We start from the raw sequence: 18,271 nt of genomic DNA, 5'->3' as shown, positions 1-18,271 counted from the left end.
AGCACACGAGGGGTCCCAGAAGTCCTTTTGCACAGCTGTATAGTCTTCCACTCCTCAGAGAGCCTGTAATATATTTATTCCTCAGTGCATCTGAGTCTCCCTCCTGTGTTTGGGAAACCTGCCATCAAGTGAGCTGAAAAGACCAGGTCATTGCTCTCAGATGCCCTCTCAGGGCCTTGAGTCTTCAGCCTGTGGCCAGTGAGACAGGGCTGGTCCAGGGAGCTTGCTGACGGCGGTGGAATGGCCACAGCGACAGCATCCAGAAGCCGGGGTCCCATGAGGCAGTGAGCACATCCATGGCTGGCAGTTTTATATATAGATATTTTATCTTAGTTCTCCAACCAGAGATTGAACCCATGCCCCTGCAGTAGAAGCCTGGAGTCTTAAATACTGGACCTCCAGGGAAGTCCTGTCTGGTGGTTTTACTTCTAACCCGACTCTCTGGGTCCTGCCGTCTTTGGCTTTCTGGTTATGTGCGTGGAGCTGATTACAAATAGCACTCCTTTCAGCAGGAGATGGAGTCTGTTTTGCCAACCGCTGGCTCCCTGATGGCCCCGGGATGTTGGGGCTGAGTTCCAAGCCTGGGCCTCAGGAGGCCTTGCATCTTGAATCATGGAACCCTGCCACCAGGTGACCAATCCTGGGTCATTGTCCACCAGGATGGGAGATGATATAGAGGGAACACCACGCCCCACCCCACCCCACCCCCGATTCCTGCTGTCCCAGATGAAGCCTCAACGTGAGTGAGCCCAGCCAACCCTGTGCAGAGCCAAGATGGCCCATTGCAGCCGAGCCCAGTGGATCACACACAGATGAATTGTGGTGGGAGTGAGCCGCTAAGTTCCGTAGTGGTTAGCTCCTTGTGGAAAGTTCCCTGGAGCACTGCTGCCACTGCTAAGTTGCTTCAGTCCCGTCTGACTCTTTGTGACCTCATGGACTGTCGCCTGCCAGGCTCTTCTGCCCACAGGATTCTCCAGGCAAGAATACTGGAGTGGGTTGCCATGCCCTCCTCCAGGAGGTCTTTCTCACCCAGGCTTTGACCCCATGTCTCATGTCTCCTGCACTGGCAGGCAGGTTCTTTACCACGAGTGCCACCTGGGAAGCCCACCTGGAACACTGCGGCTGCTGCTAAGTCGCTTCAGTCGTGTCCGACTCTGTGCGACCCCAGAGACGGCAGCCCACCAGGCTCCCCCGTCCCTGGGATTCTCCAGGCAAGAACACTGGAGTGGGTTGCCATTTCCTTCTCCAATGCATGAAAGTGAAAAGTGAAAGCGAAGTCGCTCAGTCGTGTCCGACTCCCAGCGACTCCACGGACGGCAGCCTACCAGGCTCCTCTGTCCGTGGATTTTCCAGGCAAGAGTACTGCAGTGGGTCGCCAGTACCTGGAACACTACCTTCCGTAATTCCTGCTCAGTTCCTCAGCCTGGTTCTCTAGCCTCCCCACTCATTCTGCGAGCTTCCTATTTCCTTCTGTAAATCCCTTTTCTGTTTAAGTTCACCAGTGTGTATGCGAATGTCAGTGACTCAGTCTGACTTTTTGCAATGCCACGGACTGTAGCCCACCAGGCTCCTCTGTCTGTGGAATTCTCCAGGCAAGAATACAGGAGTGGGTTGCTATTTCCATCTCCAGGGGATCTTCCCGACCCAGGGATTGAACCCGGGTCTCCTGCATTGCAGGCGGATGCTTTACCGTCTGAGCTACAAGGGAAGTCCTAAGTTCACCAGAGCTGGTTTCTATTTTCAGCAACTAAGAAGGCTGGCTGGTATAGAAATTGGTGGTAGAAATGGATTTCAGGTAAAGGACCTTCAGGGAACCAGGGGCTGAAAGCAGAGAACGACCCATTTGCACACACACGCACACTGGAGCTGCCACAGTTAAAAAGACCGAGGCTGTGAGGTGCTGCTGGGGATATAGCGCAAGTGATTCATGCATGCTGCCGGGGAGACTGGGCGCGGGCTGGGAGAGCTAAATGCATGGCCCAGCAAGTCCACTCCTAGGTACACACCCAAGAGAAATGAGCCCACGTGTCCACCAAAGCACATCACAAGAATGCTCATAGAAGCTTTATCCCAAACACCAAAACACTGGAAACAGCCCCAAAGCTGCAGAACAGATTGATGAATTGTGGTGAATTCAGACAATGGAATTCTGCTCTGCTGCCTGGAACAACACACGTAAATCTTGGACAAAATATTGAGCCAAACAGGGCTGCCACAGAAGGGCATATACTCTGATTCCTTTATATGAAGTTCAAGAAGAGGAAAGGTTAATCTATGTTGACAGAAGTCAGAACAGTGGCTGTGCTGAGGGTGGTGGTACTAACCAGGGGGAGAGGCAGGAGGAAGCCTTCTGGGGATGAGGAAAGGTTTCACTGTCTGGGTCTGAGTGGTGGGTCCATGGTATGTAGATGTAATACCAAAATGAACTGAGCTCATTTTTGTATGTGTGCATAGATATAAATATGTGTAGGTATATGTGTCGGAGAAGACGATGGCACCCCACTCCAGTACTCTTGCCTGGAAAATCCCATGGACGGAGGAGCCTGGTAGGCTGCAGTCCATAGGGTCGCTAAGAGTCAGACATGACTGAGCGACTTCACTTTCACTTTTCACTTTCATGCATTGGAGAAGGAAATGGCAACCCACTCCAGTGTTCTTGCCTGGAGAATCCCAGGGACCGGGGAGCCTGGTGCGTTGCCGTCTATGGGGTCGCACAGTCGGACACGACTGAAGCGACTTAGCAGCAGCAGCAGCAGCAGGTATATGTGTATGTTCAACCCCAGGACAGTCATTTTTCCAAATCCTACTGTCTGCCAGGGATGGGAGTTTGGCATTGCCCCCGGTGGTGAAGCTGCTGACTCAGTCATTGCCTGTGGTTCCCTGGAATGAGGTGTTCAAGCACTGCAGGGTCAGAGATGATTGCTTTTAATGGGACTAAAGCAAGGAAGAAAGAAGTGAGGCACCTTAGGTGAAAAATTTAAGAAACATTCCATCTCAGGGGATAGATGACTGGGGAAAGTCCTTTGTCCTTTTCTGTTACCTCCTTCCTGCTTCCTGAAAGGCAGACATGATGGCTGGAACCCCAGCAGCCTTGTGGACCACGAGGAAACCTTGAGAATGGAAGTCACATACTAAATGGTGTAGAAAGAGAAGAAGCCTACCTCTCTACTATGTGAGAGAAAAAGAAAGGTTCTCAAATAAGCCACGGCTATTTTCAGTTGTCATTATATGAAGCTGAAGCTAAAAATATCTAATATAGGTACATCTATCAGGTATCTAGCTTCTTCACTAGCTTGAGCAGCTGAGAGTGATGCTAGCTATCTCCTCAATTCATTGACTGAAAACTGGCCTCCCTGGGGGCCAAGAATTCCTTGGTACAATACAGAGAAAGGAATCCAGGAGCCAGAACCCCTGAAGAATGTACTGTGAGCAGCCAATCTCTAGCCTCTAATCTGGAAAGACCCAAACAGCTGTGTTTGCCCCAAGACCTGGTGAAATCACTGGGAAAGGAGCCACCAGCCTTTTAGAAAGTGCCCTTGTGGCTTATCTCTGAAGGCCAGAGAGGGCCCACTCTAGAGACACTGCCATTGAGAGAGCTTCCTGATTGCAATGGGAGGGATGTGGCTAGCTGTTCATGAGATGCTCAGGACCAAAATAGACGAGCAGCTTGCAAAACTCTTAATTCTTATCATTGAGAAAAAAACCTGAGCAGAGCCATCATGGGAGGGTTGTGGTCCCCTCCCAATTTCTGGGTCACTCAGAGCCCCCTCAGAGGCAAGTGGTCAGGCTTTTAGGCCCTGGACTTCAACAGTGTGCAGTCCTGACAACCTTTCTCCTGGCCATTAACCAAGTGACCGAGAGCTCCCGGGAAAGACTTTGTGGGCTCTTGTACACGCTTGGTTAGCAGACTATCTTGAAGATCCCAGTGGGCCCTCCTATTTTTCCAGGCACAGCCTGGTTGGAGCAGAGTGGTAGAGCCCAACACCTGGAATGCGGCCGTTGTGAGCAATTTTTTCTCTCACGTGCACACACACACCCACCTGCTTCGGGACTGTGCCAGCTCGCTGATTCTGTGCCTTCCCCCTGCCGTCTCACTATGCCACAGCCGAAGGACAGGTGGCCCTGGCCACTTAGAAGAGGGCACCCCCTCTGGACGTTCGAGGTGGCGTGTGCCACACTTGGTGCTGCTGTGGCCGTTAGTGGTGACCCAAAACCTGGAGTCAGAGCACAAGGCAGGCAGCTCACCTGCCATCCAAGGAGTCGACATTTAACTAGATTTGGATTGGTCCTCCCCACCCATCAGTCCACCTTAGCGTTACCAGCCCTGGACTCACTGACCGGCACGATGGCTGGACGGCTGCTCCCAGAGCACGCAGGTGCCGATGTCAAGGGATTTGCTGTCGTTAAGAGTAGCCCATGACACGGAGCTGGCCTGTGAATCGGAGGGTGAGGACAAATCCCAAGGCTCAAGATAAAAGTGACGAAAGACAGAAGGATCTGGGTCTGAAGACATCAACAGCACATTAGCCAATCCTGGAACCGCCCAACTTCCAGATTCCTCAATACATTCTTTCATCATTTACTGCCGAACAGAACAGAACAAAACAACCCCAAACAAACACCCAGCCCTGGGCTCCAGTCTGTGGCAGGGTGAGTCCCTCCCCGACCTGCACCCCTAGTGCGGGAGCCAGTGGTGGCCGAGCAGGACAGATTAGTCCTGCTAATCTTCCCCAGGGCCAGACGTTCTGCGTCCGGTCCCCCTAACTCTGGACTCTGCTGGTTTAGAGTTTTTACACCCACGAAAGGAATGTTTCCACTAAGAGACACCTCCAGGCTCCACTGGCCAGAAGCTGAGACCAAGATCTGACCAAGGGGACCACTCATGTGTTCAGGCAAATGGGATGGGTGAGGAAAGAAGGTGGGAGGCCTACCCTGGGCTGGTAGACCCTGACTGTCAGGGGGACAAGCCTGCCACTCGAACGCCCACAAGGAGGATGGAAGGAACTCGGGGATTCCTCGGGCACGTCCTCAAATGGCTGATCCCACGGCTCGAGGTGGGGCTGCAGGCTTCCTTATAGTCTGGATCCACCAGGGCCCGGAGCACTCTGGAGGAAAGGTTCCGGTTACCTGACCAGGCCTGTACCTTCACTTCTGGGGTGCTGGCTCTGGGCAGAGGTCCAGGGAGCGGGTAGGAGACGAGGATGCTGTGGGTTTGTGGCTCATTGCTTCAGTGAGACTGCCGCTCCCCTGTGTGTGTCTGGAGCATGTTGATAACCAACATTTCCTGTCTTCTTTTACCAGCTACAGTCCTCGACTGTGGTGATGGCCATCAGTGTGGTTTAAACAAAGTGGTAGATTTTTAAGATGTCAAAGGACCACCATGGAGGTGGCCAAGATGGGGGGCCTGGATCTTGGGAGGGGGGTAGGGCTGGGGGCGCCTTCTGGCAAAGGGTGAAGCTGTGTGGGGTCAGGGGGCGGCTTTGTGTGTCCCTGCTCTTGTTTTCTCGGGGCTGGAGGGAAGAGGCATGTGTGGCGGGGACAGCTGCTGTCCTGGCTGCCCAGCTTCTGAATCTCACTCCCACTGGGTGAGTGTAGTGCCGCCTCCCTTCTCAAGGCCAGAGCAGTCCAGATGCTTGTTCTCTCAGACCCTGGCCAAGAGTGGAGGGCACGTGGTCTGAGCCTGGCCAACCAGATGCTTCCACCAGAGCCTGGTGCCTGGAGCGTGTGTAACACAAAGAAGCGGGGACAGTTTAGAATTCTTGCCCCGCTTGTGGTGGGGGCAGCCTCCAGCGCCCAGACCCCGGTGGTGGCATTCTAACGCAATTTCCCTATGGGACCCCAGGCCCGGTTCCCTTGCCTTGCCCTAGATTCGGTGGGTCTTCCAGTCTCCTTCTTGTACACGCTTCTTCTGCCTGACCCTCCACATTGTGGGTGTCTTTTATTTGTGCTCAAGTATCCCATTGGCCTTCTAGGCTCTTTGCAAATTTCCATTTCTACAAACAATGCTGGGAAGAGAATCTCTGCCCTCTTCCCAGTGCACAAGTGGGAAGATTGATGGGGCCAAGATTCCGATCACCTACTGTTCCTTCTCCCTGGAACACACACACCCTCCTGCCATTTCCCCCACGCCTGCTGCCTCGCACTCTTCATTTCTCCACTGAGATCCACTAAAGTAGCTCCAGCCTGTGCCTCCCACCTTCCTTCCTCTGGTTTCCATCACCCATTATTCCCTCTGGTCCTCACCCCAAGTGTTTGCTTACTTGTGATGGCCTGTCTCACCCACGAGACTGCAGCAGCTTCACAGAGAAGGGACCACGTCAGCTCATTACTTGATCCCAGGGCCTAGCGAATCATCCTCTGTCCCAACACCCTATGAACTCAACAGCCTCTTCTGCGTGAACAAGAGAACTTGGGAACCACAGTGCAATTTTAATGATCTCAGACAAGGGACAGCAGAGGGTGGAGAAAGTGAAAGGCCAGGTAGGAAACCCCACAGCTCCTGGCTCACATCTCATTGCTTCCCAACAAATTAAGCTGGCAGTTGAAGTGGGAGTTCTCAGCTTGTGAGTGCACTAGTTGAAGGAAGGAAGTGTTAGTCGCTCAGTTGTGTCCAACTCTTTGCAACAAGTTGTCTCTGACTCTTTGCGACTCCATGGACTGTAGCCTGCCAGGCTCCTCTGTCCATGGGATTCTCCAGGCAAGAATACTGGAGTGGGTTGCTATTCCCTTCTCCAGGGGATCCTCACGACCCAGGGGTTGAACCCAGGTCTCCTACATTGCAGGCAGATTCTTTACCATCTGAGCCACCAGGGAAGTCTGCAGTAGCTGAAGTCTTCCAGTAATTTCCGTAAGCTCAGAGAGATCAACGGAAGCAGGGGGGCCACCTGGTGGCCGGTGACTGGAGGTGGCTGCAGAGAGGAGGTGAAGGAGGGGAGGTGCCCAGCCTCTATGAACTCCTGCCCACCCTGACCTCCAGCCTCGAGTCTAGTCCATGTCCGTGGAGTTGGTCAGGTAGAAGGGACGGATGACGACTTGGAACCTGCTGAAGACCCCTGACGGGCAGGGGAAGAGGGAAGTGCTCCTGGAGCTGTTGGTAGCCAGGGCACTGGGGACCAGGGCCTTCCAGCCCTTGAAGTCGATGACGTCTACCACAAAGCTCCCCTCACAGTGCAGCAGGGCCCGGTTTTCATAGCCGATGGTGGGATTGGACTTGGAGTAGCTGGACTTGGAGAGAGCCAGGAGTGGGGGGTCATCAGAGGAGCACGAGAACCCGTAGTTCCAGCAGCTCTGGAGGGTAGGGAGGTAGACGAAAGACCAGGAGACAGAGCTGTCATGGAAGAGGAAGCTGGGGTGCTGGGGGGTCTGGAAGGACCGGGAGGGGTTGTAACTGGAGCTCATCACGGATTGGCTCCAGGTGGGCGAGGTGTAAAGCCGGGGCTGGTAGGTGCCCTCAGTGAGGTTCAGGCCCCAGTACTGAGCCAGCAGCTCGAAGGGCACGGTGTGGAACTCCAGGGCCTGCAGGATCTTCTTCTGGAAGAGCGCCTCGTGACTCCAGTACAGGGACAGGTTAAACTGCAGCGAGAAGAGGTCCTGGGGTGGCATCATGGGGAACCGGACCTGCTCCACCAAGGCCTCCACTTCCCTGTGGGAGGTGTGCCTCTCCTGGCTCCACTTGTCCACAGCCAGCAGCAGGACCAGCTCGCTGGGCACCACCAGTTCGGTCCTGGAGAGCAGACCTTGGAGCAGGGCCGGGGGGACGCTTGGCCAGGCCTCGGCCTGCGTCAGGGCCCCGAAGTTCCAGGACAGGAACTGCACGCAGATCTCCTCCAGCACAGGGTCCCGGGTGGCCAGGGCGTAGGCGTAGAGCTCCAGGGGTGTCCAGAAAGAGGGGTCCTGGGGGATGAGGATGGCAAAGAGGTGCCCGCAGTAGCTCTGCAGCTGCTTGGCCTGGTAGGCAGAGGCGAGCTTGTGCAAACACTTCACTGACGACAGGGACACGTCGATCCTCCGGGAGTAGAGGTACCTGAGGGAGACGAGGGCTGATGCCTGGCCACACCCCTTCTCCCGAAGGACGACAGGTGTGCCCTGGTGCGGGTGTCTGGCTGACTGCTGATGCCCAGGGTGTCAGCTATTTCAGGGGGCCTTCGGAGCCCCCGACTTATCTCCTGAGTCAACCCCCAGTCTAAGCTCATATGGGCCGAGAGCCACAGGCAGCTGGGCGGACCCCAGACTCCTTGAGGATGTTGCTCCATCCTCATCGGTGGGGACGGTCCCACCTCCATCATCACCATCATCTTCATGGGCTGGGCCCCGACACCAGGACCTGCTGGCCATCCGGGGCTCTGCCCTTCCCTTTCCCCTGTCACGCCCCTGGGCAGAACTCTTGAGTTCCCCACTGGGTGCCCATGGGTGCCCCTGTGCCCCAGCACCTGTCTGGTGCCCCTGTGACATAGGGATCGTCATGGGTCACCTCCTGTCTGCCATCCTTGCCAGCTGTGAGCCCTGTGGGTGGCACCCAGTCTATGCCACCCGCCACGTAATTCGGTGCGCCACCAGGAGGCACTCTGCTTGTGAAGACTTGTGTGGAGGGAGCCTGCTGGGAGGGGAAACGCCAGGCGATGGCCCCTGCCGTCTCCTGGGAGATGATGAGTGGGGCCCTGCTTTGGAAAGAACCAAACAAACTCTCTCCACTGCTTCTCTCGAATGACGAGCCTTCCAGGGAGCCTCAGACTTGCTGGCTTCCCTATCACCTGAACATGGAGACTCAGGTGCCCAGAAAGGAGCCGGGACCCCACAGAGCCCAGTGGCAGCAGCGGGGTGGGCCGGCCCTCGTCCCACCGCTGCTCCGCCCTGATGTGCTCAGTACATCCTGTGATCCTGCTGCTGAACGTGAACTCAAGAGCAAAAATGGTCATCTGCACCACGTGGGGGCTGCCGGGCAGAGGGAACGGGAGTGGGGGGTGGTGGAGGCAGTGAACAAGGGTCTCCAGAGGCCCTCTAGGGCCTGGGTGGGGCTCATTGCTGCCTCCCTGCCTTAGAGGAGGGAGAGAGACAGAGAGAGAGGGAGGGAGGGAGAGACACCAAGATACGGGGCAATAGGAAGATAGAGAGAGATGGAGTGAGAGGCAGAGAGAGACAGGCAGACAGAGGCAGGAAGGCAGAGAGAGGCAGAGAGAGCGAGCTGGAGCACATGGCTAGACAGTCCAGAGAACCACTGACTCTGACCAAGGGCGGTGACTGACGGGCTGAGAGGCTGGGGCCAGGCACAGATGCATCACAGACCTCAGTCCTGCTGGGAGGGGCACAGGACAGCTGCCAAGCTCTCATCCTTGGCTGAGAAGACGCCATTTAATCTTTTTAAACTGCCATTTGCCGATTCCTCTTAAATGTCACTTTCGGCTACCTACAACTTTGGGTCATGAGAGGGAACGGCTTTTCATACACTTGGTTCTCTCTTTAAATTGATGCTCCCAGAACGCCAGTCCCTGGGAAGCCCACCTGAGGTGGTGACATAGTGACCCCCCAGCAGGATGGTCTGTGGGGGAAGGGGCTGACCCCTCGGGGGCCACTCTCAAATGGGAGACGGGCTCCCGGTGTGGTTGGCCGGCTGGTTAGACTGACGCCTGGACGGTGCCGCCTGGGGATTTTCTCCCCACTTTCTTCAGGCAGCAGACTTGGATTCCCGTTTCTTTAAAAAACAATTTTCGCAGGAGCAGATCAGTGAGGTGAGAAGAGGAAGAATGACTTTGATAGTTATTTTTTTGGGTGCTTATGACACCTGAGAGACAGGTGTGGGGTGTGTGTGTGTGTGTATGTGTGAGGGCTGACCCATTTCTCACAGTCCCTGTGGAAAGAATACATAAGAATGTGTGTGCAAAGGTGAGGACCCGTGGCTGTGAAGGTGCGTGTGCGCACGTGTGTGGGTGTGTGAGCACACAAGTGTGAGAGCACATATGCGGTTGCCCTCGCATGTGTTCAGGTGAGCACAGCTGTGGCTGGTGCCGCATCCCTGGTCCCTGGGGTTTTCCTTTGGCGGGGACGCTGCCCAGTCCCCGGGCCCGGCCCCGAGGCCACTCACCTGATGAAGTCCTTGACGACGGGCACACACTCAGAGTCCACCTCCATGGTGACCCTACTGCCCGGCTCCTTCCATAGGCCGTGGGCCTCGGGGTTGGTGGACAGGATCAGCTTGTGGGCACACATGGCTATCTCGTCTTCCTCACGCACCTTCACCGTGATGAACAGGTCACAGCCCTTCTGGCTCTCAAATATCTGCTCTAGGGCCGCAGGGAGTTCGCCAGATAGGTCGAGGGTGTAGACACCTCTGGTTTCTATGGAGGGAGACACATGTTAGGAGGGGCCCCGGCACTCGCTTCTTCTGTGACCCAAAAATACTTTTGCTCCCCGGAGTCAGATTCTTCCCTTAAACTGTGGATCCTGCCTTATCAACTCAGAAAGGCTCCTGGGGAGACGAGGAAAGAACGGCCCTGGAACGCAGGGTGCCGTTGGCCCCCGTGGCCCAGAGCCCCACCCCGTCAAACACCCCTATGTCATAGCTCACCTGCCCCACCCAACATTCAGATGGCACATCTTGGGGGGGATCTGGAGGGGCTGACTTCCAGAACTTGGGGTCCTATCCCAATCAGTCAGTCAATCAATCACCCAGATGTGACTTTCTAAAACCTGAACCTCCTGCCTCGTCTGGTCTGAAGAGGGTCCCATGGCAATGTGGTTTAGAGCTTTGGGGTCCTTGGTAGCCTCCTACAAGGGACTGAGGCCTAGAGAAGCTACTGGAAGCTCCCAGCCTGGTTTGGGGGTGATGCACCCCCTTTCCCAGCAGAAACAGAAGGCTGCCGATTCAAGGGGTAAGCCTGCAGTGTGCAGACACGGGGTGCAGAGGCACCTCACTTTACTGTGCGTGGCCATGTTTCTCAGAAACTGAAGGTTGCGGCAACAGTGTCTTGAGCTCTGCTATTTTTTTTTTCCAATGACATTTGCTCACTTTGTGTCTCTGTGTCATGGTTTGGCAATTCTCAGTGATCTTTGATGTTACTACTGCAAAAAGATTATGACTTGCTGAAGGCTCGGAGGGTAGTTAGCAATTTTTAGCACTCAAGTACTGGGTTCTTTTGGCTGTACCTCATGGCATGCAGGATCCTAGTTCCCTGACCAGGAATTGAACCCATGTCCTCTGCACTGGAAGTGTGGAGTCATAATTACAGTGCCACCAGGGAAGTCCCAATAAAGTATTGTTTAATTAAGGTATGTACATTATTTAAAAAAAAAAATAAAGTGTGTATATTATTATCATTATTTTTACTGCTAGCTTTTCTGGTTTACTGGGGCTTCCCTGGTGGCTCAGATGGTAAAGAATTCGCCTGGGGTGTGGGAGACTGGGGTTCTATCCCTGGGTTGGGAAGATCCCCTGGAGGAGGGCATGGCAACCCACTCCAGTGTCCTCGCCTGGAGATTCCCCATCGACAGAGGAGCCTGGCAGGCTACAGTCCATGGGGTCACAGAGTCGGACACGACTGCGAGACTAAGCAACAGCACTGGTTTATTGATTTTATGGCATTGATCTATTATATTTAGGATTGGCCATTCTTTAAATTTGTTCTCTTCAAAAAAACAAAGAGAGAGAAAATATGCATATTTATTTTACCTAAAACTCTTCATCTTCAATCCTCTCACGGCAGCAAGGCCCCGCCCTTGTGCCTAGAGCAGAGTTAGTCTCCCTGTACTTCCCCATGTCACAGCAAGGGGGCGCCGCTGAGCCAGGAGCCTGAGCCCGGTGACAACTGCTTCCTGTCTCACGGGGATTCTTTACTGTGGTGGGAACTGCAGGCTTTCCCACCCCTCCTGGAGAGCGGGCATCACCTGTGAACCTTTGCTCAGGTAGGTGTGTGATTCACATGGAGCCGGGGAACCGGCCTGACCACCGTCCCTGGGATCCAGGCCGGGCCTCTGGGGCCCAGGATGGGGCACCCGGCCGCCCCACTCCGCGCCCCCTTGCTCACCGTTGGTGCAGATCACGCTGGCGTCCTTGTCGTGTCTGCAGTTGCTCCGCATCCAGCCCAGGGATGAGCAGTTGGCCAGCGAGGGCTCTGTCCCCGTGCACCTCACCTCGTCCAGCATGATAGGGCCATATCCTGGAAGCACAGCAAGGACAACTGAGCCTGGAGGGGGGCTGGGGCTCTCGGCCGGGGAGGAAGGCCCTGCCAACAGAGCTGCTTCCCTGAGAAGCCTAGGAAAGGACAGTCGCAGTTACACACAGAGATGGAGAAAAGCACTCTGCAAATCCTGCCACCCCAGTAAAGCAGGGCCTAGTTGGTGACGTCCCCTCCAGCGTGGGTCCATGTGGGCACGTGTTTTTACCCGGCACTGTCGTGTGACTACTCGAGCATGGGTGCAGATCTATTATTGTAACTTTGTACCATGAACTAGCCTTGTTCGACCCGGTCCGTCCGCTTTGTAGATATCAAATAATTACTGCGTAACTTATGTATCTACCCCTCTGGCTGAATACGTGGATGATTTCTCATTTTTTCAGAGTCATAGGCACTGCACACAGACTTTTCTTTTAGGGGGAAACTGTTTCAAGAAGGTAAAGTCTGGAGTGGAGTTTCTGGGCTGGAGGGAACAGCTGCTAGGCAAGTGGAGTGCAGACTGGGCGGCCAGCTCTTGGCCAGCGCAGAGCTTCTGCCCCTTGGAAACCTTGGCCAGTGGTGGGAATGCCATTTGCACGCCTTAGGTATGACCCCTTCCTGGGCCTGGTTCCTTGGCAGCGCATCCTGCTTTGGGGGACCCGGGGACCCGTGGGTTACCTGGCCCGAAGGCGGCCCCGCCCAGAGCCTCGGTGGCGTTCTGGAAGCCCAGGGCCCGGCAGACGACGCTGGCGTCCGTCAGGTCCCACATGTTCTCACACACCGTCCCCCACTGGCCGTTGTAGTAGATCTCCACGCGGCCCTGGTTGGCGGAGCCCCCGTCAGCCAGCCGCATGTCGCCATCTTTCACGCCTGTGGGCTCTCAAGGGAGAGCAGAGGTCAGCAAAGATGGAGGCTGGGTGCTGGGCCTTCATCCCTGGGCGGAAGCATGGCTACCCCACACTCCTGGGGACCATGGGCTTTCGTGGGGGCTGTAGAGTTCTCCTCAACAGGGGTGAACCCTGGACCATTAGCTTTGAACACCCCATCCATCCTCGAGGGGATCAGCCCCTGGGAGGAGTGAAAAATACACATAGACACCCCCCCCGCCCCCATACACACACTGAGGGTAGACGTCCCCTTTCTAGTCCTTGAGCTCTGAGTCCTTCATGCCATTGATAGAGACGGGCCAGGGGGGCGCTTGGTGCCACCTGAGAGTGGGGTGGCAGGACCCCAAGGGAAGAACAGGCCCACACTGGCCCCACCTGTGGGTGTCTGGGGCTTGGGGTGCAGCCTGGGCACCATGGCAAGGAGTCCTGGGAGGGATGTTTGGGAAGGCCTGAGGGCAAAGGTCCAGAGCACCCTGGAAACACAGGAAGAGTATGCCAGACCAGGAGAGAAAGCAGGGTCCCACTCCACATTCATTCTTCTGGGACTCAGCCCGCTGACCTCCCCACCCAGCCCCACCTCAGCCCCTGCTGGAGCCGACAGGGTCAGGCAGGAGCCGGGTGCCAGGTCAAAGGGCACTTCTCAGATGGGGTGTAACAGGCCTTCCATGGGGTCACTGGGAAGAGGAAGGGCCTCTGAGTGTGAAGAGCGTGAGGACAGGTGTCCAGGACTCTGGATGCTGACTGTCCAAAGGGCACCGACCCCAGGCCCCTCGGGGCTCGGCTGCTCTGTGAGCCCCTCCTGCCTGGTCCCTCTGGTTCCAGCTGGATGAGAATGGAGCCCCCCGACCTCCTCTCCAAATCTCCAAGCCATGAGTTGGGCCATCCAGGGCTTCACGCAGGAGCGAAGACCCAGGCTGGCCCCTGTGACCCAGGCGCCGCGCAGAACACTGCCTTGACTTTCTGCAAGGGGAAGGGGCTGACCTTGTAGAGCAAGGTCACAGACGGCTGCTCTCAGCATTCCTGGGGGTCAGCTCACCTCGAGTCCCCACGACCAGCAGCCATATCCAGAAGAGCCGTAGAGGGGCCATGGCCTTGCCTGGGGGTCCCTTGTCCTGCAGCGAAAGGAGGCAGCAGAGTGAGAGGGTGGAGCTGGACAGGCCTCGGGCCCTCCTCGTGGAGGGTGCTCTGGGTGTCCCAGCGGGGGCCCTCACCTCGTCTGAAGGTGGTCCTCTGAGGATGAGGAAGACTTGCCCAGATGAAGGGGGGGTCTCTGGGCAGCGAGGACAGCGGGAGGAAAAAGGTGCCCATATCAGAAAGCTAGGCCCTGGGCATGACTGTCAGGGGACATGGGTGGGAAGGGCGGGGAGGGAGGAGGCAGAGGGTGCAGGGCCGAGATTGGGGAGCCTGGGGGACCCCGTTCAGGGTGGCTGAGAGATAGCAGGGATGGCTCAGAAGGCAGGCCAGCCTGCGAGAGTACCCTGAGGTCTGCAGCTGCCGAAGAACTTTGCATGAAATGGACCATGTGGAATGTGGAAGGGAGGGGTCGAGGGTGGGCAGGGTGGGGAGATGTGTCAGGAGGAGGCCACAAAAGTCCGGGCAGGGGCGACACGGCGACGGACGGCAGTGAAGAGACTGGGCTGGGGGTGGGCGGGGGGCGGGGGAAGAGGGTTGAGGGCTAAGACCCAGGCCTCCGCCTGGGCAGCTGGGTGGGGTTGGGGGAGACTGGGGCAGGGGAACGAGACGAGAGGACACTCTGGTCCTGGCACTGCCGCCTCTGAGGTCAGTGTCCCCAAGAAACAGAGGCTGGAGGAGGCGGGGGACCGCAAAGGCCACACAGCCAGCCCTGGGGAAGGGGAGCGGGGGGCACCCAAGTCTCTCCACTTTTGCCGGGCTGTCTTGCCTCTGTCATTCTCATGGCTCGCTTTTTCTCTTCGCCCACATCCTGGCCCTCACCTGCCTCCCTCCTTCATGTCCACATACCAGCACGGTGAGGCGGGAAGAGGGGCATGGAGCGGGTGCAGAGTCCCTGCTGCTCTGGCCCAGTGAGGGCCTTGCGACACCCACACCCCGCCTCAGGGCCCAGCCAGCAGGGCTGTGGCCGCTGTTGTTGCACCACTCGAGTCAGGGCCTGGTAACCAGACCCTCCGGGGGCTCCCAGGCAGGAGGGTCCGCTGTCACTGAGCAGAGTCCCTGGATTGGACTGCTCACACCACTGGCTCACGGAATCCCGACCACGACCCTGAGAAAGACCTCGTTGATCCCACCTTACAAGTGAGGGGGCTGAAGCCCGGAAGGATAGCCAGCTCTGCTCACACAGCTGGGGAGCTGTGGGTGGTGAGTGGCCGTGGGGGAATCTGCCCAGCGGCCACCCTCTCTTCATTACACTGACCTCAGCTGTTGGCCGAGTGGCCAGGATGACCAACCACGCAGCACACTGGGGTCTGTCCCAGTTTTAGCACTGGAAGTCCTATGTCCTGGGACATGCTCTCGGTCCTAGGCACATGGGGACGGCTGGTCACCCTCTGCACTCCCCAGAGAGTGGGGGCCACCAGCTTCGCTCATCCTGAAACCGGAACCCAGGGTCCCAGGCAGATGGCCAATCAGGCACTTGGCTCATGGTATGCAAATGTCACTGCCCTCCGGCTGTCTGTGGCCACCCATTTTTGCCTGACTCATTCCAGTGATGAGGCAGAATTATCTGCCCGGGGCCATTCGGCACTCTTGTGCAAATTGGGGAAAGGTGCTCTTCCTTTGGGCAGGCTTAGCCTGAGCTGAAATGGCAACCCACTCCAGTACTCTTGCCTGGAAAATCCCATGGATGGAGGAGCCTGAAAGGCTGCAGTCCATGGGGTCACTAGGAGTCGGACACGACTGAGCGACTTCACTTTCACTTTTCACTTTCCTGCATTGGAGAAGGAAATGGCAACCCACTCCAGTGTTCTTGCCTGGAGAATCCCAGGGACGGGGGAGCCTGGTGGGCTGCCGTCTATGGGGTCGCACAGAGTCGAACACGACTGAAGTGCCTTAGCAGTAGCAGCAGCAGCAGCCTGAGCTGAAAAGCACAGATCGGAGGGAGCACCTCGGCTGAACTGCTTGCCCCTTTGGGTGGTGTCCTTGTGCACCAGTGAACAACCTGCCCAACTGTTGGACAGAGAGACACAGGAGCAGCAGTGATGGGCCCTGGTTTCAGGAGGAGCATCAGATCCCTAACTGAGCACAGGCTGGGAGACTTGGCCGCTGCAAGATTACACTGTATAAAGAGAGGGACACCCACCTGAGAGCAAAAGGTTACCAGCTTACCTGCTCGGGGCACCTGCGGATGGCTGTCCTAAGGCCTCCCACTTGCAGAGGAACCTCCAACCCAGAAAACCCTCCCAGGTCAGAGTGTGTCAGGCTGGTCCCAGGAAGCGCTTCAGGAAGCTCAGTCTAGTTTCAATTTCTAGAAACCACCTGACCCTGTTTCCTTCTGGGGTTGGCTGCTGCCAAGGCTTCCTGCTTCCCTCCCCGCCCTTGGCTCTGAGTGGGGGTGGCTGGGATGGCGATGGGGAGGATGGCAGCCGCCCAAGGCTGCAGTCTGGCTGATTTTGCTCTGGTTACAGAGCAAGGCGGCTGATGGCTGTATTTGAATTTCAACACTCTCACAAGCTAAACCGGCGCCGGGGTGGGTGCTGGGGGAGGGGAGAGGAGGGGCAGCAGGAGTTAGTGGTCAGAAGAGCAGAGGAAGGGCGTGGACAGGTTCTGTCTGCATCCAGGGACCGTGGGCTCTTTCACTGCACGCCCACGCCCGTCTCCTGGGTCTCACGTGTTGCTGGGGGCAGGGGTAGGAGGGTGCTCACTCTGCTCTAAGCACTTGACATGCCTGACCTGAACACCTCACCCCTCTGGGGCGGGGGCAGAACCTCTGGAGTGGACGTAAATTGTTCTGCCCATCTCACAGCCACTCCCTTTCCTTCCCTCTGACAGAGAGCCTGCACCTCGATTTTCCCCTGGGGAAGCACACTGGGTCTGGCCTGAGTCTGGCAGGTTGGAGACAATGGTGTCAGGGAGGTGTTGTGATCCCAGCCGACCTGGGGGGTCAGTTTTAGATTGCTGGAAGGGGACCCTGTAGGGAGCAGGTGGCCTGGAGGTGCTGATGCCCCTGGTGCCCCTGACTGTGCCCTGAGGAAAGCCCAGCTGAGGATGCAGGTGAGGGCAGAGCTGAGAGATGGAGGAACCCAGGTCCTGATGCTATGGTTTGAGCACCTGTGTCCCCCAGGCCTGAACTCAAGGCCAAGCCCTGGCTTCAAGGTTAAAGGAGGCAATCAACATCCTCTTTTCTTTCTGTCATTTGCATCCCAGGTTCTGGACGAGAGTTATCCCCTAGGAATGTCCCCAGGTCTCTCTAACCTGCTGGCTGTCGCCCTGGTCGGCTCCTGAGAATCACCCAGGTGTCTCACGAACTCCCAGCGTTCACATCCACAATCTCTAGGGTGGGGACAGGCGTTGGTCTTGAAGCCTTGCAGGTGGTTCTATGTACAGCCAGGGCTGAGAACCATTAGTGGGGAGACAGAGTTTCCCTGGCAGCTCTTGAGTCCAAGACAGTGAGCCCTCGGGTCAACCATTCAATGACTATTTGCCCAAAACGTGAGGTTTGAGGGGGCTATGGGCTCATGTGATCCCCTCCAAAGAAGCTGTAAAGCTCCGTGGGGGGAAAAGGGGAGTGGAGCCACAGAAACAGAAGCAGCAGAAGAGACTGGAGAGTTTTAACATCCGACCCAACTGAAGGACCCTCAGTGCTGGCTGTCACAGAAACCCTGGCCTTGTCACTTCCAGCCTCCATTGGTTCTTGCCCCAGTAAGGAGCTGGTCAGGGTCAAGAGCACGGAGGAAGTCCTTTGGGAGGAACTGGTGGCGACGTTGGAAAAACCCAAGCTGCTGAAGGATTTGGGATCAAAGCAGGGGTGTCTGTTCCCCTCCGGCTTTTCCAGTCTTCCGCCCACTAAGGGAAGTGGAACAGGAATTGAGGCTATCTTCTCCAGAGAGAAGTGACTAAGCTGTGATAAGGAGACCATCCGTGGAAGCCTGGCTCCACAGATAATCGGGCCGGTGGGGACCATGTGGACGCGGCTGCTGTAAGCAGGCAGCCACAGCCAATGCAGTCAGGAGTGTGCTGGGGCTGTCAGAGACCAGAGCCCATATGAAGCCTTTAGACTTTCTTTTGTGCCTCCTCTCCCGCTCCACCAAACAGGGGAACGCTGCC

At 56.6% G+C, this 18,271-nt stretch overlaps 1 protein-coding gene across 3 annotated transcripts; it reads right to left on the bottom strand.

Moving 5' to 3' along the window:
• Positions 1–6,409: 6,409 nt before the first annotated feature.
• LGALS3BP (galectin 3 binding protein) lies at positions 6,410–16,491 on the bottom strand. 3 transcript variants are annotated; one of them, XM_019982034.2, is made up of 6 exons: positions 16,334–16,491; positions 14,070–14,145; positions 12,825–13,025; positions 12,018–12,149; positions 10,079–10,331; positions 6,410–8,023 (listed from the first exon to the last, which is right to left on the bottom strand). In XM_019982034.2, the coding sequence occupies exons 2-6, from the start codon at positions 14,119–14,121 to the stop codon at positions 6,985–6,987; spliced, it is 1,677 nt and encodes a 558-aa protein (XP_019837593.2). In that variant the 5' UTR covers positions 14,122–14,145; positions 16,334–16,491; the 3' UTR covers positions 6,410–6,984. The 3 variants fall into 3 exon arrangements, with proteins under 3 accessions (XP_019837593.2, XP_019837594.2, XP_070630065.1); XM_019982035.2 differs by having other exon boundaries at positions 12,825–13,016; XM_070773964.1 differs by lacking the exons at positions 14,070–14,145; positions 16,334–16,491 and adding an exon at positions 14,015–14,066 and having other exon boundaries at positions 12,825–13,016.
• Positions 16,492–18,271: the final 1,780 nt, after the last annotated feature.

Source organism: Bos indicus, chromosome 19 (assembly GCF_029378745.1).
Source record: "Bos indicus isolate NIAB-ARS_2022 breed Sahiwal x Tharparkar chromosome 19, NIAB-ARS_B.indTharparkar_mat_pri_1.0, whole genome shotgun sequence".
Taxonomy (NCBI): domain Eukaryota; kingdom Metazoa; phylum Chordata; class Mammalia; order Artiodactyla; family Bovidae; genus Bos; species Bos indicus.
This window is presented reverse-complemented; position numbering and strand designations above follow the sequence as displayed.

Excerpts from the sequence above, each read along its gene's own strand:
- LGALS3BP (XM_019982034.2), bottom strand. The coding sequence starts at position 14,121 with ATGGCCCCTCTACGGCTCTTCTGGATATGGCTGCTGGTCGTGGGGACT. Across the intron at positions 12,150-12,824 it reads CGGGGCCGCCTTCGGGCCAG|GATATGGCCCTATCATGCTG; the intron begins GTAACCCACGGG and ends CTGTGCTTCCAG. Across the intron at positions 8,024-10,078 it reads GTCGTCAAGGACTTCATCAG|GTACCTCTACTCCCGGAGGA; the intron begins GTGAGTGGCCTC and ends CGTCTCCCTCAG.